The sequence below is a fragment of the Macaca mulatta genome, chromosome 19 (genome assembly GCF_049350105.2).
Source record: "Macaca mulatta isolate MMU2019108-1 chromosome 19, T2T-MMU8v2.0, whole genome shotgun sequence".
Classification (NCBI taxonomy): Eukaryota; Metazoa; Chordata; class Mammalia; order Primates; family Cercopithecidae; genus Macaca; species Macaca mulatta.
Genome location: NC_133424.1, coordinates 15518440 through 15544731, shown reverse-complemented (window position 1 = coordinate 15544731; position 26292 = coordinate 15518440). Strand labels below are relative to the sequence as shown.

General features: G+C 46.2%; 2 protein-coding genes across 15 annotated transcripts in view; one reads left to right on the top strand and one right to left on the bottom strand.

Moving 5' to 3' along the window:
• The window catches only part of SLC1A6 (solute carrier family 1 member 6), a 63906-nt gene extending 43653 nt beyond the window's left edge, over positions 1 to 20253 (top strand). For 6 of the 14 annotated variants that reach the window (XM_015123159.3, XM_077978057.1, XM_028838696.2 and 3 more), the window contains 7 exons: positions 795 to 999; positions 5240 to 5282; positions 7239 to 7582; positions 12873 to 13106; positions 15282 to 15476; positions 18088 to 18222; positions 19894 to 20253. In XM_015123159.3, coding sequence (XP_014978645.1) covers positions 795 to 999; positions 5240 to 5282; positions 7239 to 7582; positions 12873 to 13106; positions 15282 to 15476; positions 18088 to 18222; positions 19894 to 20089 — 1352 coding nt within the window. In that variant the 3' untranslated portion in view covers positions 20090 to 20253. Of the gene's footprint in view, positions 1 to 794; positions 1000 to 5239; positions 5283 to 7238; positions 8267 to 12872; positions 13107 to 15281; positions 15477 to 18087; positions 18249 to 19872 lie in introns of those variants that run through there. The other 8 variants (XM_077978060.1, XM_077978061.1, XM_077978064.1 and 5 more) reach the window with 6 other exon arrangements.
• A 3852-nt stretch (positions 20254 to 24105) lies between these two features.
• Positions 24106 to 25068, bottom strand: OR7C2 (olfactory receptor family 7 subfamily C member 2). The gene has a single exon (XM_015123157.3). It carries the CDS (start codon positions 25066 to 25068, stop codon positions 24106 to 24108), a length of 963 nt encoding a protein of 320 aa, XP_014978643.1.
• Positions 25069 to 26292: the final 1224 nt, after the last annotated feature.

Sequence of the window (26292 nt, the reverse complement as noted above, 5' to 3'; positions counted from 1 at the left end):
GGGAAAGGGTGTAGGAGTGGAGCACCAAGAACATGTACTACAAAGGGTGTGCAGTGAGGTGGGTTGGAGGAAGGTGTGATTTTGGGATGAATAGTGGGATGACAAGTGGAATGAAAGTTAGGTTATGGGCCAGGCGCAATGGCTCACGCCTGTAATCCCAGCACTTTGGAAGGCTGAGGCGAGTGGATCGCCTGAGGTCAGGAGTTCGAGACCAGCCTGACCAACATGGTGAAACCCCGTCTCTACTAAAAATGCAAAAATTAGCTGGGCGTGGTGGCAGGCGCCTATAATCCCAGCTACTCGGAAGGCTGAGGCAGGAGAATTGCTTGAACCTGGGAGATGGAGGTTGCAGTGAGCCGAGATGGCACCATTGCACTCCAGCCTGGGCGAAGGAGAGTCCGTCTCAGAAAAAAAAAAAAGAGAGAGAGAGAATAGAAAGAAAGAAAGTTAGGTTATGGTGCAAAACAAGAGGAAACAAGAGTTAATAGGAGATGGGGTGAAAGAGTGGAAAAGATTGGCTTGGAGTAGAGGGAAGGCAGTAGGGTAGTGGAATGCTGCTTGGGGTAAGGGTTGGGGTGGAGTGTGAGGGTGTGTATTTGGAAAATAGAATGGAAGTAGAAAGATGGTGGTGCTGGTGAATGGGTAATGGGTGGGTTCTGGGGTGGGCTGTAGGAAAAGGGATGCTTGGTGGGATGGCTGTTGAGTTGGTAATATGGGGAGGGTGGAACGGATGGCTAGGAGGGCTGGCGTTGGGTATGCATGGAGCTGTGGGGACCACATCATCTGTCCTGCAGGTATGGCATCCCTGGACAACAAGGCCACGGGGCGGATGGGGATGCGGGCAGCTGTGTACTACATGGTGACCACCATCATCGCTGTCTTCATTGGCATCCTCATGGTCACCATCATCCATCCCGGGAAGGGCTCCAAGGAGGGGCTGCACCGGGAGGGCCGGATCGAGACCATCCCCACAGCTGATGCCTTCATGGATCTGATCAGGTATGCCGACCTAAAAAATCACAATATACATATTTGGAAAAGGAGACTTTATTTGTTGTAAAAGGTTATAGCCTGCAAAGCGGTCATCCCACAGGCTGGGAAGTATGCATCTGGTCAGGATCAGAGGCAGGCACTTCTAAGGAGGAGGGTTTGGAGTAGGAGCTTTATGCTGAATAGGTTGGCTAAACATCCATATTCAACAGGTTGTAGGAGGAGCTATGAATATTCATGTAGGTGACCCTGATGCATGCATATTGAACAAAGTTGCATGTGACATATGACCCCATGTCCACTTTGGGGTGGAGACTTAACATTTAGTTAACATTTAAATGTATCACATTTAGGCTTTATACATCAAAAGGTCTTTTCAGGACACGAAGGTACCCAAATGCGCAGCCTCTGTCAATGAGCCAGAACCAGCCCACGGTCAGTGGTGTTATCAGGAGAAAGTTACTGAAATCGGTCTCTTGCCCAATCAAAGCTGTAGTTACGGCTGGTGGAACAAGGGCCCCATTAGTCCTTGTCTGTGAGCTTAAGAGTTGTAATTATTTTAATATTGCTTATCTTAAGGCTAGTGTTTGTTTCACTCCTAGAGAAAAAGAAGAACTTTTTGGCAGCTAGAACACAATTTATTATTTGAGTGTAGGGTGCATGACTTCACCCCTGCCTGGCATGGCCTTAGATCCTGCTTAGAGTTTGGTGTCTTAATGCCACAAGGAGCGTGTTCTATCAGTCTTATGATTTCTGTTTTAATTAATTTAACACCCTAATTTAACATTGATGTGGGTTAGTTATTGTGTCTAGATTATAAAAGGGAGAGGGTGTAAGGAGGCGTGTCTGACCTCCTGTCCCATCATGGCCAGGAACTCAGTTTTAAAGTTGTTCTGGGGTCCACTTGGCCACGAGAGAGTCTGTTCAGCTGTTGGCGGTGGTGGTGGCTTAGGTGTTACTTTTAGTTTACGGGTGACTGGACTCATTTTGATATGATTTCTGACTCTACTTGCAACAACTCATACTCAAGGAGAGACGAAGGGGACAGGCTGCTGCAGGCTGGACATAGCAGCTCCCATAGTACCCATTTTTGGTACCCAATTTCTGCCCTGGAGCCTTGCATATATTCTCCAACGGCAGCTGCTGCTAGAATATGATCTTAGGATATGACCCTCAAGGTGAGGTCAGAACAGCTGGTGTTTCCCTAAGCATCATTGGAGGGTGAATGATTCTCTTAAAGCAGCATGATTTTTTAATTTATATTTTATTTTATTTTTTACTTTAAGTTCTGGGATACATGTGCAGAACGTGGAGATTTCTTACATAAGTCTGCATGTGCCATGGTGGTTTGCTGCATCTATCAACCCTTCATCTAGGTTTTAAGCCCCACATACATTAGGTATTTGTCCTAACGCTCTCCCTCCTTTTGCCCCTCCCACCCCCTGAAAGGCCCTGGTGTGTGATGTTCCCCTCCCTGCGTCCATGTATTCTCATTGTTCAACTCCCACTTATGAGTGAGAACATGCAGTGTTTGGTTTTCTGTTCCTATGTTAGTTTGCTGAGAATGATGGCTTCCAGCTTCACCCACATCCCTGCAAAGGACATGAACTCATTCTTTTTTATGGCTGCATAGTAGTCCATGGCATACGTGTGCCATATTTTCTTTATCCAGTCTATCCCTGATGGGCATTTGGGTCAGTTCCAAGTCTTTGCTATGGGAAATAGAAGCAGCACAATTTTTTAAAAAATTAACTAAATTTTTGATTTTTATTATTTAAAAATATATTTTGGCTATTAATAGTTGCCTTTATTCTTTTAATTGTTTTTATTTTTATTTTTTATTTATTTATTTTTTTGAGACGGAGTCTCGCTTTGTCACCCAGGCTAGAGTGCAGTGGCTGGATCTCAGCTCACTGCAAGCTCCGCCTCCCAGGTTCACGCCATTCTCCTGCCTCAGCCTCCCACGTAGCTGGGACTACAGGCGCCCACCACCTCGCCCGGCTAGTTTTTTGTATGTTTTAGTAGAGATGGCATTTCACCGTGTTAGCCAGGATGGTCTCGATCTCCTGACCTCGTGATCCGCCCGTCTCGGCCTCCCAAAGTGCTGGGATTACATAATTGTTTTTATTTTTATTTTTGCACTCCATCACCCAGGCTGGAGTGCAGTGGCATGAGCTTGACTCACTGCAACCTCTGCCTCCAGGGTTCGAGCTATACTTGTGCCTCAGCCTCCAGAGTAGCTGGAATTACAGGCGCATGCCACCACACTGGACTAATCTTTGTATTTTTAGTGGAGACAGGGTTTTACCATGTTGGCCAGGCTGATCTTGAACTGCTGACCTCAAGTGATCCACCCGCCTGAGCCTCTTAAAGTGCTGAGATTACAGGCGTGAGCCACTGTGCCCGGCCTATGAAAAAATTTTTAATTTTTAATTTCAGTAGCTTTTGGGGAGCAAGTGTTTCTTTGTTACATGGATGAATTATATAGTGGTGAATGCTGAGATTTTAGTGCATTTGTTCCGCTAGTAGTGTACGTTGTACCTAATGTGTAGTTTTTAATTTCTAACTACTCTCCCCGCCTCCCGCTTCTGAATTTCTAGTGTCCATTATATCACTCTGTATGTTTTTGCATACTCATAGCTCAGTTCCCACTTATAAGTGAGAAATACTGTATTTGGTTTTCCATTCCTGAGTTACTTCACTTAGAATAATGGCCTCCAGCTCCATCCATGCCACAGACATTATATTTTATTTTTTATTTTTTTTTAGACAGTCTGACTTCTCACTCTGTCGCCCAGGCTGGAGTGCAGTGGCACGATCTTGGCTCACTGCAACCTCTGCCCTTCGGGTTCAAGCGATTCTCCTGTCTCAGCCTCCTGAGTAGCTCGGATTAGAGGTGCCCGCCACCATGCCCAGCTAATTTTTGTATTTTTAGTGGAGACGGGGCTTTATCATGTTGGCGAGGCTGGTCTCCAACTCCTGGCCTCAAGCGATCCACCCATCTCGGCCTTCCAAAGTGCTGGGATTACAGGTGTAAGCCACTGCACCCAGCCTATTTCATTCTTTTTCATGGCTGAGTAGTATTCCATGGTGTACATATATCATGTGTTCTTTATGCACTCATCAGTTGATGGGCACTTAGGTTGGTTCCATTTCTTTGCAACTGTGAGTTGTACTGTGATAAACATATATGTGCAGGTATCTTTTTGATATAGTGACTTCTTTTCGTTTGAACAGATACCCAGAAGTGGGATTGCTGGGTGGAATAGTAGATCTACTTTTAGCTCTTTAAGAAATCTCTTGGCCAGGTGCGGTGGCTCACGCCTGTAATCCCAGCACTTTGGGAGGTTGAGGCGGGCAGATACGAGGTTAGGAGATTGAGACCATCCTGTCTAATGTGGTGAAACCCTGTCTCTACTAAAAATACAAAAAATTAGCCAAGCGTGGTGGCAGGCACCTGTAATCCTAGCTACTTGGGAGGCTGAGGCAGGAGAATTGCTTGAACCTGGGAGGCGGAGTTTGCAGTGAGCTGAGATCGCACCACTGCACTCTAGCCTGGGCGACAGAGCAAGACTCCGTCTCAAAAAAAGAAAAAGAAATCTCCATACCGTTTTCCATAGAAGTTGTACTAATTTACATTCCCACCAGCAATGTGTAAGTGTCCCCTTTTCCCCACATCAATGCCAACATCTATAGTTTTTTGACTCTTTAATAATGACTGTTTTAGCTGGAGTAAGGTGGTATCTCATTGTGGTTTTAATTAGAGCAGCAAGATTTTTGCCACCCAGATTCAAGGCTAGCCTTGGTTCTCCCTTAATCATGGGCACAGGGGAAACCTAAAGTTAAAAGGGTTTAGGAGTTTTCTGTGGATTTTTGAGGCATCACTGAGACACGTGTGTTTGAATGAAAGTCCTTGAGGTGATGCAGGGCTCTGGCCACGTGCTCAGACAGACCTGGATTTGAGGGCCATCTGCACCTCTTAGCAGCTCTGTGGCTCTGGGTAGCTTACATCAATTCTCTGAGCTTTGGTTTCTTTCTATGTGAAATGGGGCATTAAATAGCACTTACGTCTGGGGTTATTGTAGTGTTTAAATCAGATGATAGCAAGATACTTGCTCAGTGCCCAGCCTAGAGGAAGCATTCATGTGTTGGCTGCATTACTGTTGTTCTTGGTGTTAGTATTACTGTTATCACCCTAGATGCCCTTCCATGGTCTAACCACTTTCCTTCTTCTGATGTTTCTCTGCAGAAATATGTTTCCACCAAACCTTGTGGAGGCCTGCTTCAAACAGGTCAGGGGGAAGTACACAGTTTGATCAAGGAGATTCGGAGGGTGGCGGGAGCTTGAGGCTGAAGGGATGGTCCAAGGGTAAGAGGTGGGAGGAAGGGCCGGACGGAGCAATGGGCAGGGGTTCTAGAGGAGTCTAGGAGAAAGGGTGTATTTTCCATGGTGATCTGGGAGGGTTAGGGAGAAGGACTTAGGTCCGAGAACGGTAGCTCAGGCTTGTAATCCCAGCACTTAGGGAGGCCAAGGTGGGAGGATTACTTGAGGCCAAAAGTTCAACACCAGCCTGGGCAACAGAGTGAGACCCTCCCTCTGTCTTTAAAAAAAAAAAAAAATAGATTAAAAAAAAATTAGCTGGGCGCGCCTGTCTCAGCTATTTGGGAGGCTGAGGTGGGAGGATTGCTTGAACCCAGGAGACCAAGGCTCCAGTGATCACACCCCTGCACTCCAACCTGGGTGACAGAGCAAGACCGCATCTCAAAAAAGGGAAAAAAAAAAAAAAAAAAAAAAGAGGACTTAGGCCAAGGACTTCCTGAGCACAGGGCTAGAGGAGGCATCGAGGCTGGTGTAGAGATTCCAGAAATTTTGACCATAGATGGTTGAAGGGAGAGGCCCTGAACTCTGGTTAAGCATTGCCCAGGGAGCTTGTGAACAATTCGGAATCTATACTACTTCAACACATTGGCTGTTCACTTCCTCATTCATTTATTCAGTCACTTATTCTTCAAAAAAATAGATTTTTAATTTATTTAAGTTTAAATTCACACAAAAATTATATGTATTAATGAGGTATGACGATGTTTTGAAATATGCCTGCATTGTGGAGTGGCTCAATCAAGCTTATTAACATATCAATTACCTTATGTACTTATCATTTGTTGCGATAAAAACACTAAAAATCTACCCTTTTGGTGATTTTCAAATACACAATACATTGTTATTAGCTAGAGTCACCATGTCGGATAATAGAGCTCTTGAACTTATTCCTCTTGTCTAGCTGAAATTTTGTGTCCTTTTACCGACATCTCCCCAGTTTTCCCTGTTTCCCAGTCCCTGGTAAGCACTATTCTATTTTCTGCTTCTATGAGTCCAACTCTTTTAAATTCCACATATAAGTGAGAGCATGCAATATTTGTTTTTCTGTGCCTGGCTTATTTCACGTAGCACAGTGTTTTTCAGGTTCAACCCTGTTGTCACGAATGACAGGATCCCCTCCTTTTTCAAGGCCAAATAGTATTTTGTTGTATATGTATACCACATGTTCTGTATCCATTCATTCATTGATGGATACTTACGTAGATTTCATGTCTTGGCTATTGTGAATAGTGCTACAATAAACATGGGAGAGCAGATATCTCTTTGAGATACTGATTTCATTTCCTTTGGATATATACAGTTGTGGGATTGCTGGTCCTATGGTAGTTCAATTTTTTTTTTTTTTTTTTTTTTTTGAGACGGAGTCTCACTCTGTTGCCAGGCTGGAGTGCAATGGCACCATCTCAGCTCGCTGCAACCTCCGCCTCCCAGGTTCAAGCGATTCTCCTGCCTCAGCCTCCCAAGTGTCTGGGACTACAGGTGCGCACCACCATGCCTGGCTAATTTTTGTATTTTTAGTAAAGACAGGGTTTCACCATGTTGGCCAGGATGGTCTCGAACTCCTGACCTCATGATCTGCCTGCCTCGGCCTTCCAAGGTGCTGGGATTACAGGCGTGAGCCACGCCTGGCCGGTAGTTCTATTTTTAATTTTTTGAGGAACCTCCATACTATTTTTCATAATGGGTTTACTGATTCATTCACTCATTCTTCCACGCACTGTTCAAATCATTCATTCACTCATTCAGTTCTGCTGGATAAGATTTTCCAGGGTGTGGGAACTGGGAATCAGTGGTCTCAAGGAATTTCTCCAGGCGATTCTGATGCATCCGCTGAATTGAGTCTGGGCGCAATCTCTCTCTATTTCAGTTCAAGACACAGTACAGCACGAGGGTGGTAACCAGGACCATCGTGAGGACAGAGAACGGGTCTGAGCTGGGTGCCTCCATGCCTCCTCCATTCTCAGTGGATAACGGAACCAGCCTCCTGGAAAATGTCACTCGGGCCTTGGGCACCCTGCAGGAGGTGCTGAGCTTTGAGGAGACTGTACCCGTGCCTGGCTCTGCCAATGGCATCAACGCCCTGGGCCTCGTGGTCTTCTCTGTGGCCTTTGGGCTGGTCATTGGTGGCATGAAACACAAGGGCCGAGTCCTCAGGGACTTCTTCGACAGCCTCAATGAGGCTATTATGAGGCTGGTGGGCATCATTATCTGGTGAGTCCTGGTCCGTGCCCATGGGAAGATGGAGCCAGAGCTGGGAAGTCAGGCTATGGGGAAGCTGCTTGCTGGGGACTTTTGGTCATTCATTTATGTATTGGGTAATTTATTTACCCACTCACCAACTCATTCACTCATGTCTTTCTGCAATGATTTCGTCACTGGTTCACTTCCTTGTTCATCTGTTCATTCATTAATTCTTCTATGCATTGGTTAGTTTCATGGAATATCTCACTCTTTCATTCATTCGTGTCCTTCTGCAATGATTCATTCACACATTCACTCCTGTGTTCATCTGTTCATTCACTCATTCTTCTATGCATTGATGAAATCACTCATTCAGTGATTTATTCATCTACACTCATTCTTCCATGCATTGATTTACTCATTTCCTCATTCATTTGTTGATTCTTCTACGCATTGGTTAAATCACTGGCCAACTCACTAACTCATTCATTCATTCACACTTTTCTGCAATGATTTGTTCACTTGTTCACTCCCTTGCTTATCTGTTCATTCACTCATCCTTCAATGCCTTGACCAAACCATTCACTGACATTTATTTATCTACATTTATTATTTCATGCATTGGTTTCTGGATTTATTTGGTCATTCATTTATTTTTAAAAATTAATGTATTTTTAATTGACAAATAAAAACTGTATATATTTTCATGTGCAACATAATGTTTTGAAATATCTCTACATTGTGGAATGGTTCAGTTGAGCTAACTAACATAGACGTTACCTCACATGCTTATTTTTTTGTGGTGACAACACTTAAGATCTAGGCAGGGTGTGGTGGCTCATGCCTATAATCTCAGCACTTTGGGAGGCCAAGGTGAGAGAATCACTTAAGCCCAGGAATTTGAGACCAGCCTGGGCAACATGGCAAGACCCGTCTCTACAAAAAATACAAAAAAGTTAGCTGGGTGTGGTGGCATGCACCTGTAGTCCCAGCTACTTGGGAGGCTGAGGCAAGAGGACAGATTGAGCCTGGGATGTAGAGGCTTCAGTGAGGTGTGATTGCCGGGGTGACAGAATGAGACCCAGTCTCAAAAAAAAAAAAAAAAAAAAAAGAGAGAGATCACTTAAAATCTACTCTCTTTGTGATTTGCAAGTACATGATACATTGTTTTTAACTATACCTACCATGTAGCCCAATAGATCTCTTGAACTTATTTCTCCTATTTAACCGAAATTTTGTATCCTTGGTCAACATCTCCCCAACCTCCCTTCCCTGTGAGTCCCTGGTAACCACCATTTTACTCCCTGCTTCTGTGAGTTTGATTGTTTAGATTCCACAGATAAGTGAGATCATGTGGTATTTGTCTTTCTGTATCTTGGTTATTTCAATTAGCATAATGTCCTCCAGGTTCATCTGTGTTGTCACAAGCGATGGGGATTTATTCATCTCCTATGCATTGGTTAGTTACTATTCATTCATTCATACCTTTCTGCAATGATTTATTCACCCACTTACTTCCTCATTTATCTCTTCACTCACCAATAAATTCACTTATCATTCTCATTTTTCTATCGGTTCATTCATTTTCTTATTCATCTATTCACTCTTCCATGCATCAGTTAATTCCCTCATTTGTGCATTCATTCACTTGTAAATTTATTTACAAACTCATCCATGCATTAGTTAAATCACTGATGGACTCATCTGTTTATTTACTCAGTTAAGTCATTTATTCATTCTAATTCATTCCTTGACCCACTCATTCATCTATGCATTTGTTATTCTTTCATTCATTTACTCAGGTATTCTCTTCATTCACTCATTTGTTCATGTATTTGTTCACTCAGCTACTAACTTGTTTCATCTACTTGTTTCCTTGCTTTTTCATCCACTTGCTAATCCTATCCTATCCTTCCCTTCCCTTCCCTTCCCTTCCCTCGTCTTTCCTTCTCTAAATTCCTTCATTCCTTCAGAAATTTCTTTATTCACTCAGCAGGCATTTTCCCAGGCAGACTTTGTCTTGACCTCTGGAATACAGAGACACAGTGCACTCATACTTGTCCTCAAGGAGCTCACAAAATCTTAGGGGAGACAGACACATTGTAGATCAATATAACACAAGGTGGTAGGTTCTGTAGTAAAGGAACATTTAAAAAGTGTTGGGAACATGGAGAAGTGAGCAGTGAGTAGAGGGGTACACAGTGAATGCTTTCTGAAGAGGGAGTCATGAAGAAGGTCACCTGTTAACTGCATCTTGACAGGTGAGTAGGACTTCAACTGGACAGTGAGAGGGGAGACGTATTTCAGGCAGAGAGAAGAGAACATGCAAAGCATGAAGGTACCTAAGTTATTTGGAGAGTGGTGGGGCATTCAGGAAGGTGAGAGCATGGGGTAAGTTGGGAGTGGTGGTGGACGATATTAACAAAGCTGTCAGATCCCAAATGGGAGAAGACTTTGTACGTCATCCCAAACAATTGGAAAGTTGTATAGTGTTGTATGTAAAATGTTTATTTAGAAACAGAATGCTTGTTCCCCAGTGCCGCAAAGAAATAGCACTTGAACATAAATTTAATTATCTCAGCAAGGCAATTTTTACCTTCTGCAGAAAGGGTGCTCATTGCAGATGGAACAACGGCAAGAGCACACCTGAACAAAGGAGGGAAGCAATTTTTATCCCTTACACAGTTTGTCCCTGCTACTGTGTCCTGTCTCCATTGGCTGGAGCCAGACCTTACAATCTAAACTAAAACCCACTGGCTAATAACTTAAAACTTTTCTAAGTAGGTAAAAGCAATGGAAAACAGAGGAAAAGAGGAAGTTGCTTACAAAAGGACTTAGAAAAAGTAATAACATTCCCAAATAAGGAAGGGGTATAGGCTGCGAGCTGGGACGTGCCTGTGAGCACATCCAGCACCGATATCTTTGTCAAACTACAAGGACGTAGAATGTACTATGTGCCTGTGAACATGTCAATAGCTACATAGGATAGGGCTTAACAAAAAGTTACTAGCATAAAGTAAGGAGGCTTGAAGGAAGTTAGTCTTTAAAAGAAACAATTTTTAACACTTAAGATTTGTTCTTTAACAAGAAGGGAAACTTTGAAGACTACATATAAGGAACTTGAGGCCAAGTTGAGGGCCTAGGAAAGCATTTGAAAGGAATGGGAGTGGGGAGCTTATTCAGGATAAGCAGATAATTAACAAGGAACAATGAAGGCTCAGTTAAATTGGGAACAATGAATGTATAGCACTGTCGTTGGCATGACTGGGTGAAATGTCCAGATTTGCCAGGTGGCTGAGTGTAGGGGGTAAGAAATCATGCACAATTAATCTTGGGCTGAGGAATTTTGCAGGGGATGAGGTGGAAGGATGGAGGTGAGGAAGTTGAGAGAGGGATTACTCAGAGTAAGCACAGGGGTGGATCTAGTCATGTTGACTTGGAGAAGACTCAGCAACTACTTCCCCGGGCTAACTCTGAGCCGTTTTGAAAACACAGATGTGACTGGAGAAGTCCCTCACATCCTCATTTTTGACTCAAGCTATTGTACCACCTTCCCAAGAGGTCCCCGCCTCCTCCAAAACATCTATGATGAACGTGAGTCAAAGTAGATTTCCTTTTTTTTTTTTTTTTTTTTTGAGATGGGGTCTTACTCTGTTGCCCAAGCTGGAGTGCAGTGGTGTGATCTTGGCTCACTGCAACCTCCACCTCCTGGGTTCAAGTGATTCTTCTGCCTCAGCCTCCTGAGTAGCTGGACTGCAGGCACACACTACCATACCTGACTAAGTTTTGTATTTTTAGTAGAGACAGGGTTTCACCATGTTGGCCAGGCTGGTCTTGAACTCCTGACCTCAAGTGATCCACCCTCCTCAGCCTCCCAAAGTGCTGGGATTATAGGCATGAGCCACCTCGCCTGGCTGTAGACTTCGATTTTTAAAGAGAGAGGAGTAGCCACTGAAGCCTAGAAATGAGATGATGGTGCCAATGGCAGAAACTCACATGATTGACCAGTGGGCTGGATTGTGGGGAAAACAGGTGAGCCCCTGATGAACTTGCTTCTTTCATCTTCTTTATTCTCCTTTTTACTCACTACTCCAGCCACACTGGTCTTCTCTCTGGTCCTCCAGCACTCCTAGTGCATGCCCATCTCAGAGTCTTTGCATTGTGCCTGCAATGATTTCTCCCAGACACCCAGGGTACCTTCTTATCATGTAAAAGCTTAAATGTCACCTCTTCAGAGAAGCCCTCTCTGATCATCTGCTCAGAAGCAGTCCCATACAGTGACTCTCCTTTGCTGTTATCACCACTTGAAGTTTGTAATTGGTGCGTTTCTATGTGTACCTCTTGCTTTCCCCATTAGAATGTGTCTTAGTACATGTCAGCTGCTGTAACAAAAATACATAGACATTGTGGCTTAAAGAACAAAAATGTATTTCTCACAGTTCTGGAGGGTGGGAAGTCTAAGATCAAAGCACCCACAGATTCCGTGTCTGGTGAGGGCTGTCTTCTGGTTCATGGAAGGCGTCTTCTTGCTGTGTCCTTGAATGGCAGAAGGATGGAGGGAGCTCTCTGGTGTGTCTTTTATATGGGCACTAATTCCATTCATGATGGCTCCATCCTCATGACCTAATCACCTCCCAATACTGTCCCACTGGGGGTTAGGATCTCAACATATGAATTTGGTTGGAGAGGGAAGGGGACATAAACATTTAGTCCATAACAGAATGTAAGTGCTATGAGGACAGGAGCCATGTGCCTGAGAACATAGTATGTACTCAGTTAATATCTGTGGAATGAATGAATACATTGGTGATTTTGATAGGACAGGTGTTTTGAGAGGGAAATTATTAGGCTGGTGCATGAGTGAGAACAGGCACTGATAGGGAAGAGAAAAGGGGCATATAAGTTTCAAATGTGGAACAAAGAGTTGGGGGCAGAAGATAAGGGAAGCTTAGAAGACCAGAGACAGGGAATGCCTTGGCAACGTCTAGGGAAGGATCCTGAAGGTAGTGATTATTTGGGGCATGGTTGAGAGGGCTTGAATGGGGAGTAGGCACCTGAAAGGTTGTATATCCTGGAGTTGTAGGACCTTTTCTACCATGATGGGGAGATAAGGAAGAGCAGGAGGAGGAGGTGGGCTTCATTTGTGGGGCCCGGTGGCATTCGTTAGTGTACGGGGAAGACTGGGATGGAGTAGGGTGCTGTATCGTGGGTACTGCGTGGCTCCAGGGCCCTATATGAGCAAAGCCTTGGGGATGCCAGCCTCAGACCTGCAAGGGAGGTTAGGAGGGAGCCCTGACAGGTATGTGGCTCCCTCACACAGGTATGCACCTGTGGGCATCCTGTTCCTGATTGCTGGGAAGATTCTGGAGATGGAAGACATGGCTGTCCTGGGGGGTCAGCTGGGCATGTACACCCTGACCGTCATCGTGGGCCTGCTCCTCCATGCTGGTGGCGTCCTTCCCCTCATCTACTTCCTCATCACTCACCGGAACCCCTTCCCCTTCATTGGGGGCATGCTACAAGCCCTCATCACTGCCATGGGCACGTCTTCCAGGTATGGCCTTGCTCCCCACCCCAGCACAATTTCTGGTTGCACTTGTCCTTCATGTCCTCTCCTAGGGCATCTGCCCTCTCCCTTCCTTAAACACCTCTTCTGAGACATCCAATAATGTCCAGGGCTCTGGAGGGCCTCCAGCTGGTGCAACACCTGGGGGCCAATCATTGTCCTGGGCTGGCTCTCCTGATCTCCTTTTCTCCTTTCCTGTTTTTTAACTTTCTATGGAGGAGAACCAGGTACCAATTTTGAGGTTAAGAGGGAAGGTTCCAGGATGCCCCATGAGCTCAGTCAATTCCTAGCTCAGAGGGTGTCATCTCTGCTTGTGAGATGGTGTCTGGGAGATCTCTTGGCTGCTGCTGCCGCCACCGCCTCCTCCTCCTCCTCCTCCTCCTCTTCCTCCTTCTCCTTCTCCTCCTCCTCCTCCTTCTCTTCTCTTCCCCTTTATTCTCTTCCTCCTTTTCCTTCTTCCTCCTCCTCTTCTTCTTTTGTAGTTTTACGGGATTAATTAAGAGCATCATCCCAATTCAAAAACAATTTGAAAAGTAGCACAACAGCCAAAAAGATGGAAGAATTTTTTTTTTTTTTTTGAGACAAAGTCTTACTGTGTTGCCCAGGCTGGAGTGCAGTGATGTGATCTTGGCTCACTGCAACCTCTGCCTCCTAGGTTCAAGCGATTCTCCTGCCTCAGCCTCCCAAGTAGCTAGGATTACAGGTGTGTGCCACCACACCTGGCTAATTTTTGTATTTTTAGTAGAGATGGGGTTTTGCCATGTTGGCTAGGCTGGTCTTGAACACCTGGCCTCATGTGATCCGCCCACCTTGGCCTCTCAAAGTGCTGGGATTACAGGTGTAAGCCACCACGCCCAGCTAAAAATATCTTTTTTTTTTTTTTTAATTTTCTTTTGATATGAGGCCTCACTCTATCATCCAGGCTAGAGTGCCGTGGTGTGATCTCCACTCACTGCAACCTCCACCTCCCAGGCTCAAGTGATCCTGCCACCTCAGCCTCCCAAGTAGCTGGAATTACAGGTGCGTGATTCCAGTCCTCCTGGCTAATTTTTTTTAGCCCTCCCGGCTAAGTGTTTTTTTTTTTTTTTTTTTTGTAGAGACGGGGTCTTGCCATGTTGGCCAGGCTCGTCTTGAACTCCTGAGCTCAAGTGATCTGCCCGCCTCGCCCTCCCAAAGTGCTGTGATTACAGGCACGAACCACTGCACCTCGTCAAAAATAGAATTTTTAAAATTGCCCATAACGCTGGTCAGGGTATCTTGGTGCCTCTTGGTCTATGCCTATGTAAGACTAATGTCACTGTATCCTAGAATTAAACTCACGTAGTCACCGCTGAGCTGGACACCCAAAGACCCTCTATGAGTCCAGGATTCCAACCGTATGATATAAAGCTGACCACAGAACACACGTCCTGTGGACAGGCTTACCCCAAATGAGACGCCCACTTCTTTGACTAAACTCGCCAACCAATTAGGTCACTTTTCTCCCATAAGGCATGGTGGGGAGATGGATAGAGAAAGTTAACATAGCTGAGGTCAATGATGGTGCAAACAGGGGAGTCTGGAATAGGGGCCCTCCCTGAAGTCAGCAGACCTTTGGTCCTGTCCTTTCTGGAAATGGATAGGTAGAATGAACTAGTGCCATAAACTAGTGTGTAGTCATTGGTCTTAGCTATTGGCTTTAAGTGGGTCAAGAGATCTTCAGCTTGGGGGACCCTCATTGCTGTTTTCTCCCTGTATGGTGAGGAGTTGTTCCTTTCCTTTGTGCAGTTATCAGCCTCTGAAATGTTATACCCTTGTCTTCTGCCTCTTGCGGAGCCCCCACCTGGCCTGCTCAATGTTCTCAAGGGGAACGCTCCTTCGGCTCATTTTGCCCTGCTCTGAGCCCCGCCCTGCCTGGCCACGCCCTCTTCTCAGTTCTTCCTCACCTGGCCACGTCCTGCTCTGAGCCCCGCCTCACCTACTCCTCCCCTGTTCTCAGCCCCGCCCATGTGACCCAGCCCTCCCCATTCTCAGCCGTGCCCCACTAGGTCACGCCCTGTTCTCAGTCTTTCTTCGGCTTGGCCACGCCCCATTCTCTGCCTTGCCCCACTAGGCCACACCCTGTTCCCAGCCCCGCCCCCACCAGGCCACGCCCCGTCCTCAACCCTGGGCTCTTTCCCCCAGCTCAGCAACGCTGCCCATCACCTTCCGCTGCCTGGAGGAGGGCCTGGGTGTAGACCGCCGCATCACCAGGTTCGTCCTGCCCGTGGGCGCCACGGTCAACATGGACGGCACTGCCCTCTACGAGGCCCTGGCTGCCATCTTCATTGCTCAAGTTAACAACTACGAGCTCAACCTGGGTCAGATCACAACCATCAGGTGAGGGGATCTGCCAGCAGATGAGACTTCAGCGATCTTCAGCGTGGCTGGGAGGGTTGGGGAGGGAGGAGGGGGCCACAGCTGGAGCTCAGAGGAGCCCTCGGATGTTGGAAGGGGGATGTGGAAAGAACCCAACGCCGGATGAGGTGAAAGGTAAAGTTGCCACCCGAGGCTGTCAGGAGCTGCCAAGACGTTCCCGTCAGTTTCCCTCTCACGTGAGAGATCCCTTTGTCCAGTGTTTTCCAAAGGATGGCTGGTGCATCCTAATAACCCGAGGTTCTTGTTATGAATATAGATTCTTATATTTATAGGCCTTATACATTTACCTATTCCTGTATTTATAGGTCCTATCATCCAGTGGTTCCAACTTAGTCATTATAAAAATAACAGTGAGCTGTCATCTCCTTCAGGTCTTCAGCGTTACTTTTTCAGGGAAGCCCTGTTTAAAATGGCATATCGGGTCTTGCTAAGGAGGCACCGTTTCCCCGTGTAGTACCATCTCCACCTAGTATGAATTTTACTTATTCATTTTGTTTATTATCTGCTTCCCATACTAGAATGTAAACTCTGCCGGGCGAGGTGGCTCACGCCTGTAATTCCAGCACTTTGGGAGGCCGAAGTGGGAGGATCACTTGAGGTCAGGAGTTTGAGACCAGCCTGGCCAACATGGTGAAAGCCTATCTCTACTAAAAATACAAAAATTTGCTGGGCGTCATGGCTGTCGCCTGTAATCCCAGCTACTCGGGAGGCTGAGGCACAAGAATCACTTGAACGTGGGAGGCGGAGGTTGCAGTGAGCCAAGAGTCTCGCTCTGTTGCCCAGGCTGGAGTGCAGTTTAAAATCTGTTATTTTACATAGTTGCCTTTCTTTTTTCTACTAAGAATACCTAAAATCTACTCTGTTAGAAAATTTCCAGTGTACACCCAAATATTATTAACTGTACTCCTCCTATAGTACTTTAGATCTCTAGATATATTCATCCTACATAACTGCATTTTTTTTTTTTTTTGAGACAGAATCACACTCTGTCACCCAGAATGAAGTGCAGTGGTGCAGGCATAGATCACTACAGCCTCAACCTCCTGGGCTCAAGCCATCCTCCCGTCTTAGCCTCCTAAGTAGCTGGGACTACAGGCATGCACCACCATGCCCTGCTAATTTAAAAAAAAAATTTTTTTTTTTTGTAGAGACAGGGTCTCACTATGTTGTCCAGGCTGGTCTTGAACTCTTGGGCTCAAGCAGTCCTCCCACCTTGGCCTCCCAAACTTCTGGGATTACAGGTGTGAGCCACTGTGCCTGGCCTTTAAATGCAACTTTGAATTCTTTGACTACATCTCCCAATTATGTATTCAACTTATTATTATTATCTTTTAGAGTCTACGTATGGCAGAGGTCAAGGCCAGGCATGGTGGCTCATGCCTATAATCCCAGCACTTTGGGAAGCTGAGGTGGGAGGATTGCTTGAGCCTAGGAGTTTGAGACCAGCCTGGGCAACATAGTGAGATCCCATCTCTACAAAAATACAAAAAAATAAAAATAAAAATAACCAGGTGTTATGGCATGTGCCTGTGGTCCCAGCGACTCAGGAGGTTAAGGTGGGATTGAGTAGTGAGTTGCAGTGAGCTGAGATAACACCACTGCACTTCAGCCTGGGCAACAGAGTGAGACTCTGTTTCAGAGAGACAGAGAGAGGGGAGAGAGAGAGAGAGGAGGGAGAGAGAGAGAGGAGGGGGAGAGAGAGGAGAGAGGGGGAGAGAGAGAGGAGGGAGATAGAGAGGAGAGAGAGAGAAGAGAGAGGAGGGAGAGAGAGAGAGGGGAGAGAGAGAGAGGAGGGAGAGAGAGAGAGGAGGGAGGGAGAGAGAGAGGGGAGAGAGAGAGGAGGGAGAGAGAGAGAGGGGAGAGAGAGAGGAGGGAGAGAGAGAGGGGAGAGAGAGAGAGGAGGGAGAGAGAGAGGAGAGAGAGAGAAGAGAGAGGAGGGAGATAGAGAGGAGAGAGAGAGGAGAGAGGAGGGAGAGAGAGAGGGGGGAGAGAGAGGAGGGAGAGAGAGAGAGGAGGGAGAGAGAGAGGAGAGAGAGAGAAGAGAGAGGAGGGAGAGAGAGAGAGAGGGGAGAGAGAGAGAGAGAGAGAGGAGGGAGAGAGAGAGAAGGGGGAGAGAGAGAGAGGAGGGAGAGAGAGAGAGGAGGGGGAGATGGGGGGGAGAGAGAGAGAGGAGGGGGAGAGAGAGGAGAGAGGGGGAGAGAGAGAGGAGGGAGATAGAGAGGAGAGAGAGGAGGGAGAGAGAGGAGAGAGAGAGAAGAGAGAGGAGGGAGAGAGAGAGGGGAGAGAGGAGGGAGAGAGAGAGAGGAGGGAGAGAGAGAGAGAGGAGAGAGAGAGAGGAGGGAGAGAGAGAGGGGAGAGAGAGAGGAGGGAGAGAGAGGAGGGAGGGAGGGAGAGAGAGAGAGAGAGAGAGAGAGATCAAGCAGTATTTTTCTCTGTGTGTCTGTCTGGCTTGGGCATTTAATTTAAGATGCCTTGGAGAGCGGATCTCTTCCCTCTCTCTGTCCTTTTCCTGTCTCTTCCTCATCGCCTTCTTCCCTCCACCTGCCTCCCCATGTTCTCCCTCCCCCTGCAGCATCACAGCCACAGCGGCCAGTGTTGGGGCTGCTGGCATCCCGCAGGCGGGTCTGGTCACCATGGTCATTGTGCTCACGTCGGTCGGCTTGCCCACGGAGGACATCACGCTCATCATCGCCGTGGACTGGTTCCTGTGAGTGTTCTCCAGGCTGGACCCTGGTGCTCCTGCTTCTGCACATACTGCTTTCCCCTGCAACATCCTTAACTTGTGGACTTTCATTCCAGCAGAGATGAAGTGGTCCAGAATTTTCGAGTGAAAAGGAGGCCTTGGAGAGGCCTCCAATCCATGGCCTCTGGACCCCAAATCCCACAGAAAAACTCCTCTTTTACCTGTTGTATGTGGAAGTCACAAAAAGGTGATCCAGGCCGGGCGCGGTGGCTCACGCTTGTAATCCCAGCACTTTGGGAGGCTGAGGCGGGTGGATCACCTGAGGTCAGGAGTTTGAGACCAGCCTGAACAATATGGTGAAACCCTGTCTCTACTAAAAATACAAAAAAAAAGAAAAAAAAAATTAGCCGAGTGTGGTGGCGTGTGCCTGTAATTCCAGCTGCTCAGGAGGCTGAGGCAGGAGAATTCCTTGAACCTGGGAGGTGGAGGTTGCAGTGAGCCGAGATCGCACCACTGCACTCCAGCCTGGGCAATAGGAGCGAAACACCATCTCAAAAAACAAAAATCAAAACCAGCAACAACAACAAAACCAGGAGGTTTACATTAAAGGAAGCCTGGACTTTCATTCCCACATGGGAGCTGACAGCTGAGCCTGAGTTCCAATTTTACAATCTTCAGCCTGCCCTAGTCTACACCTGTCTTGACTCAGGCCTGCCCTGGTTTACCATTCCTGATTCGATGTGCTTTTCACTTCATAACCCTTAATTGTCTGTATCGGATGTGCATTTTTTCTTTTCTTTTCTTTTTTCTTTTTGAGACAGAGTCTCGTTCTGTCACCGAAGCTGGAGTGCAGTGGCTCGATCTCAGCTTACTGCAACCTCTGCCTCCCAGGTTCAAGCGATTTTCCTGCCTCAGCCTCCCAAGTAGCTGGGGTTACAGGCACATGCCACCATGCCTGCCTTTTTTTTTTTTTTTTTTTTTTTTAATATTTTTAGTAGAGACAGGGTTTCACTATGTTGGTCAGGCTGGTCTCAAACTCCTGACCTCGTGATCCGCCCACCTCGTGCTGGGATTACAGACATGAGCCACCATGCCCAGCCTCATTTTCTTTTTTTTGAGAGACAAGGTCTTGTTCTCTCATCTAGGCTGGAGTGCAGTGGCATGATCATAGCTCACTGCAGCCTTGACCTCCTGGGCTCAAGTGACCCTCCCATCTCAGCCTCCCAAGTTGCTGGGACTACAGGCACGTGCCACCGTCCCAGGCCATGTTTTAAAATTATTCTATTATAGAGATGGGATCTTGGTTTGTTGCCCAGGCTGGTCTTGAACTCCTGGTCTCAAGCAATTCTCCTGCCTCTCAGCTTCCCAAAGTGCTGGGATCATATCTTTTTAATGATATGGCTTTTTTTTTTTTTTTTTTCACCACACCCGGCCTCATTTTTTTTTTTTTTTTTTAAATCACATCTAAGATCAAACATGAACATCTCAGAGCTGGTCCATCCTGTTTGTTAGGAGGAGAAACAGGACAGAGAGGGGGAAGAACCTACTTGGGGACATGTGGTCATGGATTGTTCTGGAATGGGAGCCCCCTGACTCCCTGGCACAGGGACCCCCCCTCCCCCAGTCTGCTTCACTCTCTTTCTGAGAAGCTTTTCAAGCCCCCATTAATGGCAGCTTCTTTTTCCCCCGTACCAGTGACCGGCTTCGCACAATGACCAACGTCCTAGGAGACTCAATTGGAGCAGCCGTCATCGAGCACTTGTCTCAGCGGGAGCTGGAGCTTCAGGAAGCTGAGCTCACCCTCCCCAGCCTGGGGAAACCCTACAAGTCCCTCATGGCACAGGAGAAGGGGGCATCCCGGGGACGGGGAGGCAATGAAAGTGCTATGTGAGGGGCCTCCAGCTCTGCCCCCCAAGAGAGGAGGGAAGGGGCCTGGGGAGGGGAGTCCTGGGGACACATCTGCCACCCAGCTGACCGTGGGCTGAACACACATGTTCTGCTTGACTCGTTTAAGGGGGAGGGAAAAGTGTAATAAAGGAGCAGGAATGAAAGGTGTACAAGGTCTCTGTTTCTCCCTGAGCACATGCTGAGGGCTTGAAGGACGGCGTGAGCAAGGGAGGGAAATAAATGTTTCTCCTAGGTTTGGGGAGAAGGGAAGCTTCAGCTTCAACAAGAAGAAGGGTCAACTCATGTTTCTTATATTCTCAAAGAGTGGCGGAACTGAAGAGGGTAAAGCAAAACCATTATTTCTCCTAATAAAACAATAGCCATGGTCTCTGTGTCAGGGGTCCCCCAAGACCACCTTTAGGTTCAGCAATTCACTAGAAAGGCTCATAGAATTCAGGGCCAGACACGGTGGCTTATGCCTGTAATCCCAGCACTTTGGGAGGCTGAGGCGGGCAGATCACCTGAGGTCAGGAGTTCAAGACCAGCCTGGCCAACATGATGAAACCCCGTCTCTCAGAAAAATACAAAAATTAGCTGGGCGTGGCAGTGGCTACCTGTAATCCCAGCTACTCGGGGGCTGAGGTAGGAAGACTGGCTTGAACCCGGGAGGTGGAGGTTGCAGTGAGCCGAGATCGCACCATTGCACTCCAGCCTGGGTGTCAAGAGCGAAAGTCTGTCTCAAAAACACAGAAACAAAACAACAACAACAAAATATGCCAGACACAGAAAAACACATTACATGTTCTCACTTGTATGTGGGAGCTGAAAAAATTGAACTCATGGAAACAGAGTAGAATGATGGTTACCAGAAGCTAGGAGGGGTAGTAGGGAGGGAGGATAAAGAAGGGATAGTTAACAGATACAAAAATACAGTTAGAAGGAATAAAATCTAGTATTTGGTAGCACAATATGGTGACTATAGTTAACAATAATTTGTTGTATATTTCAAAATAACTAAAAAAGTGGAATTGGAATGTTTATAACGCAAAGAAATGATAAATGCTTGAAGCAATAGATACCCCAATTACCTTGATTTGATTATTATACATTGTATGTTTGTGGAAAAGTTTTGTACGTACTTCATAAATATGTACAACTATTATGTATCCATAAAGATTAAGAATAAAAATTTAAAAACTCAGTCAACTAGAATTTTAAAAAATCTAAGATTATAAATGATCAAAGGAGGTAAACTCAAAATCTAGTAAAAATAAATGCAAGTAAATCACTATACAATGTATACATGTATCAAATCATGTTATACACCTTGAATATGTACAATGTTTATTCATCAGTTATACCTCAGTAAAGCTGGCAAAAAGAGTTACTATAAAACATCAAACACAAAAAGATCGAGCACACTCATTTTCATGAACAATCAAAGGAAGTCAAATTAAAATATCAAAGGAAACAATAAATCTTACTCACGGGTTTAATTTATTTCTGAGGCTGCAGCACCCAAACACAGTTCTTGGTTGGGGAGCGTAATTCCAGAAGTAAGAATTTATGTCAGAGAATTCCTGGTTCCTTTGAGGTTTAACTATTATTATTAGAAGGTTCAACTGTCATGGCTGAGTGGCGACTGTCTGGGGCTGGTGGTGTGGAGGATAAGAAGAATTTACCAACACGTGTAGTTGTAGGTAAAGAAAGGCAGATTTATTGGAGAAAGTATGAAAATACGTTGCAAGGAAGCAATGGGCAGGCTAGCAATAGAAGAGCTGACTGCAAAGAGACAAAAGCTTGCTGGGGATTTTATAAGACAGTGCTTGTGCTGTGTGCTGAAGAGGGCTTTGTACAGTATTGATCACGCCAAGGTTGCAGTGAGCTAACTTCCAATTTTTGTATCAGCCGAGGGTCTGGCGATAGCTGAGTGCAGGAAGATTGTGAGTTATTTGTACAGGAGGGCTTTGTGTCCGGGACCGTGAAGAAAGGCAGACTTCTATCTGCTTCTTCTTTTTGCTTTCCCTTGGTCTCACCAGCCTGACTCCTTTTCCCTAATTAGGACTCCACAGTAACGTAACATAAGGCCTGGGAGAGCCATCTGATTCCTACAGCCCTGCGTTGGAACCTTGTCACTACATTTATTACTTTGAGCTAGTTACCTACTTACCATAAGCTCTTACTTTCTTATTTGTAAATATGAGAACTAATACTAATCACATAAAAGAGTTATTGGAAACATTAAATGAGGTAATGTACATAAAGCTCTTAAACTGTGCTGGCATAGAAAGTGTTATTAATATCAACATCAATAACCTTGAATTTTGTTTCTAGCTCAACAACTTAATTTATTATTATTATTATTATTTAGAAACAGGGTCTCACTCTGTCACCCAGGCTGCAGTACAGTGGCATAATCACAGCTCACTGCAACCTCAGCCTCCTGGGTTCAAGCCATCCTTCCACCTCAGCTTCCTGAGTAGCTGAAACGACAGGCATGCAGAACCATGCCGGCCAAAAGCTCTAATCAGATTAATCAGTTTGTATATTTCTGGTCCAGATCTTATTTTCTATTTAACCATCCGCCCATCTATTTTTCTACTCCATTTGACAAATATCATGTAAACATGAACTCCTTACCAACAACTGTACCAGGCATTGTGATTGCAAAAATGGGTAAGACATTGCTGTGAAATTCAAGGGACCGATATTGTGAAAGAGTAGAAGTGAAGTAAAGTTAGTGTGACTGAAAGGAAAGTGAATTGGATAAAAAAAGGGGGCAACTCTTTGAGTTATTTTTATTCATGTAACCTCAAAAAACATCTCTGTAAATGAGTTTCCAGGGCAACATGTCCAAAATAGGGACATATCTCATCGCTTCTGACAGTATATATTTAACACGTAAGATTTGATATATATATTTTTAACTCAAATCAGGCCGGGCGCGGTGGCTCATGCCTGTAATCTCAGCACTTCAGGAGGCTGAGGCAGGCAGATCGCTTGAGGTCAGGAGTTTGAGATCAGCCTAGCCAACATGGTGAAACCCTGTCTCTACTGAAAATACTAGCAGGATGTGGTGGTGCATGCCTGTAGTTCCATCTCTTCAGGAGGCTGAGTCAGGGGAATTGCTTCAGCCCGGGAGGTGGAGCTTGCAGTGAGCCGATATGGCGCCACTGCACTCCAGCCAGGGCAACAGAGGGAGACTCTGTCTCAAAAACAAAAACAAAAAAACAAAATCCAAATTATTACTAAAGATAACTGAGAAAACACCAGGTTGTATTCATGCAAAGTTAAAATTACTGGTTAGAAAGTCAAAAAGTGTAATCCTATATAACTTTGTTAGCAGTAGCAAGGGCAGGAAACGTTCCAAAGGAAGATACAAGGGAAGAGATGCTTTAAAATGTATAAAAGAAGCCAGGGTGCGGTGGCTCATTGCCTGTAATCCCAGCACTTTGGGAGGCCAAGGCGGGCAGATTACCTGTGGTCACGTGGTGGCGAGTGCCTGTAATCCCAGCTACTCGGGAGGCTGATGCAGAAGAATCACTTGAACCCGGGAAGTGGCGGTTGCGGTGAGCCGAGATTGCACCATTACACTGTAGCTTGGGTGACAGAGTGAGACTCCTTGAAAAACAAAAAAAAAAAAAGCGGCTGGGCGCTGTGGCTCATGCGTGTAATCCCAGCACTTTGGGAGGCTGAAGCGGATGGATCATGAGGTCTGGAGTTCGAGACCAGCCTGGCCAACATGGTGACACCCCGTCTCTACTAAAAATACAAAAAATTAGCCGGGCATTGTGGCGCATGCCTGTAATCCCAGCTACTAAGGAGGCTGAGGCAGGAGAATTGCTTGAACCTGGAAGGCGGAGGTTGCAGTGAGCCGAGATCACGCCATTGCACTCCAGCCTGGGCGACAGAGCAAGACTCTGTCTCAAAAAAAAAAAAAAAAAAAAAAAGCATAAAAGCAGAAGTGAAAACATTGGCTGAAAGAGGCCAGTCTGGCCTCAGTATTGTGTTCACTGCAATTCATGAGTGCTCAGCAATGGTTCCCTCATTGAGAGACGTTGCCCTGAGGAGGAGTCTCCCCAGTGACCCCTTCATGTGCCTGTTCCTCAGGCTGTAGATGAAGGGGTTCAGCATGGGGGTGACCATGCTGTACATCACCGAGGCCATCAGACTTCTCCTAGAAGATGGTGTAGCTGCAGAACTGAGATAGACCCCAAGGCCTGTGCCACAGAACAAGCTGACTATTGAGAGGTGAGAACCACAGGTGGAAACGGCTTTGTGCAGGCCTCTGGCAGATGATACTCTCAGGATGGAGGAGAAAATCTGAGAATAAGAGAACAGGATTCCAGAGAGAGGGAAAACACCCAGGACAATGGTCATAAAATACATCACGATGTTATTGATGAAGGTGTCAGAACAGGAGAGCTTCAAGACTTCGGAAGGATCACAAAAAAAGTGTGGAATTTCCATGTTTGTGCAGAAGGACAGCCTCAAAATGGTCAAGGTCTCGAGCAGGGAACCCATGACACTGATGCACCAGGACCCCAGAACCAGCAGCCCACAGAGCCGGGGGTTCATGATGATCAGGTAGTGCAGGGGGTGACAGATGGCCACGAAGCGGTCATAGGCCATCACGGTCAGGAGCAAGTTGTCCAGGCATCCAAATGCAGTGAAAAAAAATATCTGGGTGAGGCAGCCTGCAAAAGTGATCATTTTGCTTTGTGTTTGGATAGTCACTAGCATCTTTGGGACAGTCGTGGACGTGAAACAGATGTCAGCAAAGGACAGGTTGGAGAGGAAGAAGTACATAGGGGTGTGGAGGTGGGAGTCTGAGCTGATGGTCAGGATGATGAGCAGGTTTCCGGTGATGGTGACCAGGTACATGGAGAGGAACAGCCCATAGAGAAGAAGCTGCATGTCAGAGTCCTCTGCGAATCCCAGGAGGAGAAAGTTTCCAACTTCTGTTTGGTTTCCTCTTTCCATGGGGCCGCTGGGTTTACTGAGAAGGAGGCAAAAACAACAACAACAATAACAAAAAAAAAAAAAAAAAACAAAAACCACACAAAATTTACTCAAAACCAGGGAACTCAAGAAATCACGCATGTTGGCTAATTATTGGATTTCTTTGCCGACAAGTTACAGTTACCATCGCTACCTGGAGAAGTCATCCCTACGTCATTGGTCCTCAAACTGTGGTTCCTGGAACAGCCCCATCAACATCACCTGGGAACTCATTATATATGCACCTTTCATGCCCGCCTGACCAACTGAATTAGATACTCTGGGTTTGGAGCCCGCATTCTGGTGTGTGTTTGTTTGTTTGAGATGGAGTCTTGCACTTTCGCCCAGGCTAGAGTACAGTGGCACAATCTCGGCTCACTGCAACCTCCACCTCCTGGGTTCAAGCGATTCTCTTGCCTCAGCCTCCAGGGTAGCTGGGATTACAGGCACGCCCAGCTAATTTCTGTATTTTTAGTAGAGACAGGGTTTCACCATGTTGGTCAGGCTGGTCCGAACTCCTGACTTCCTGATCCTCCCGCCTTGGCCTCCCAAACTGCTGGGATTACAGGCATGAGCCACTGTGCCTGGCCTTTTAATTTTTAATTTTTTTTTTTTTTGAGACAGAGTCTCACTCTGTTGCCCAGGCTGGAGTGCAGTGCTGTAATCTCAGCTCGCTGCAACCTCTGCCTCCCGGGTTCAAGCAATTCTCATGCCTCAGCCTCCTGAGAAGCTGGTACTACAGGCGCAAACCACCACACCCAGGAAATTTTATTTTATTTTTTTTGGTAGTTTTAGGAGAGACGGGGTTTCTCCAAGTTGGCTAGACTGGTCTCAAACTCCTGACCTCAGATGATACGACCGCCTCAGTCTCCCAAAGTGCTGGCATTACAGGCGTGAGCCACCGTGCCCGGCCTGCATTCTGGGTTTTAACAAGCCCTCTAGGGAATTCTGATGCACACTCGAGTTTGAGGACTATTGCTTCAACGCTTGCCTGTGTCCCTAAGCAATCATCCCCTCCCCAGCATCCCTGGCTGCTCTTGCCCTTTCTGCCTAAGGCATGGGAATTAGGAAATTACGGAGTGAAAATTCCCTAATTCTAGGCAGATTTCCAATCCTCAGAAGGCTTTTTCTTCCATTGTGCTGCATTCCTGTAATTTGTTTTTCATTCTGTTTTAGAGACAAGGTCTTGCTCTGTTGCCCAGGTTG

Excerpts from the sequence above, each read along its gene's own strand:
- OR7C2 (XM_015123157.3), bottom strand. The coding sequence starts at position 25,068 with ATGGAAAGAGGAAACCAAACAGAAGTTGGAAACTTTCTCCTCCTGGGA.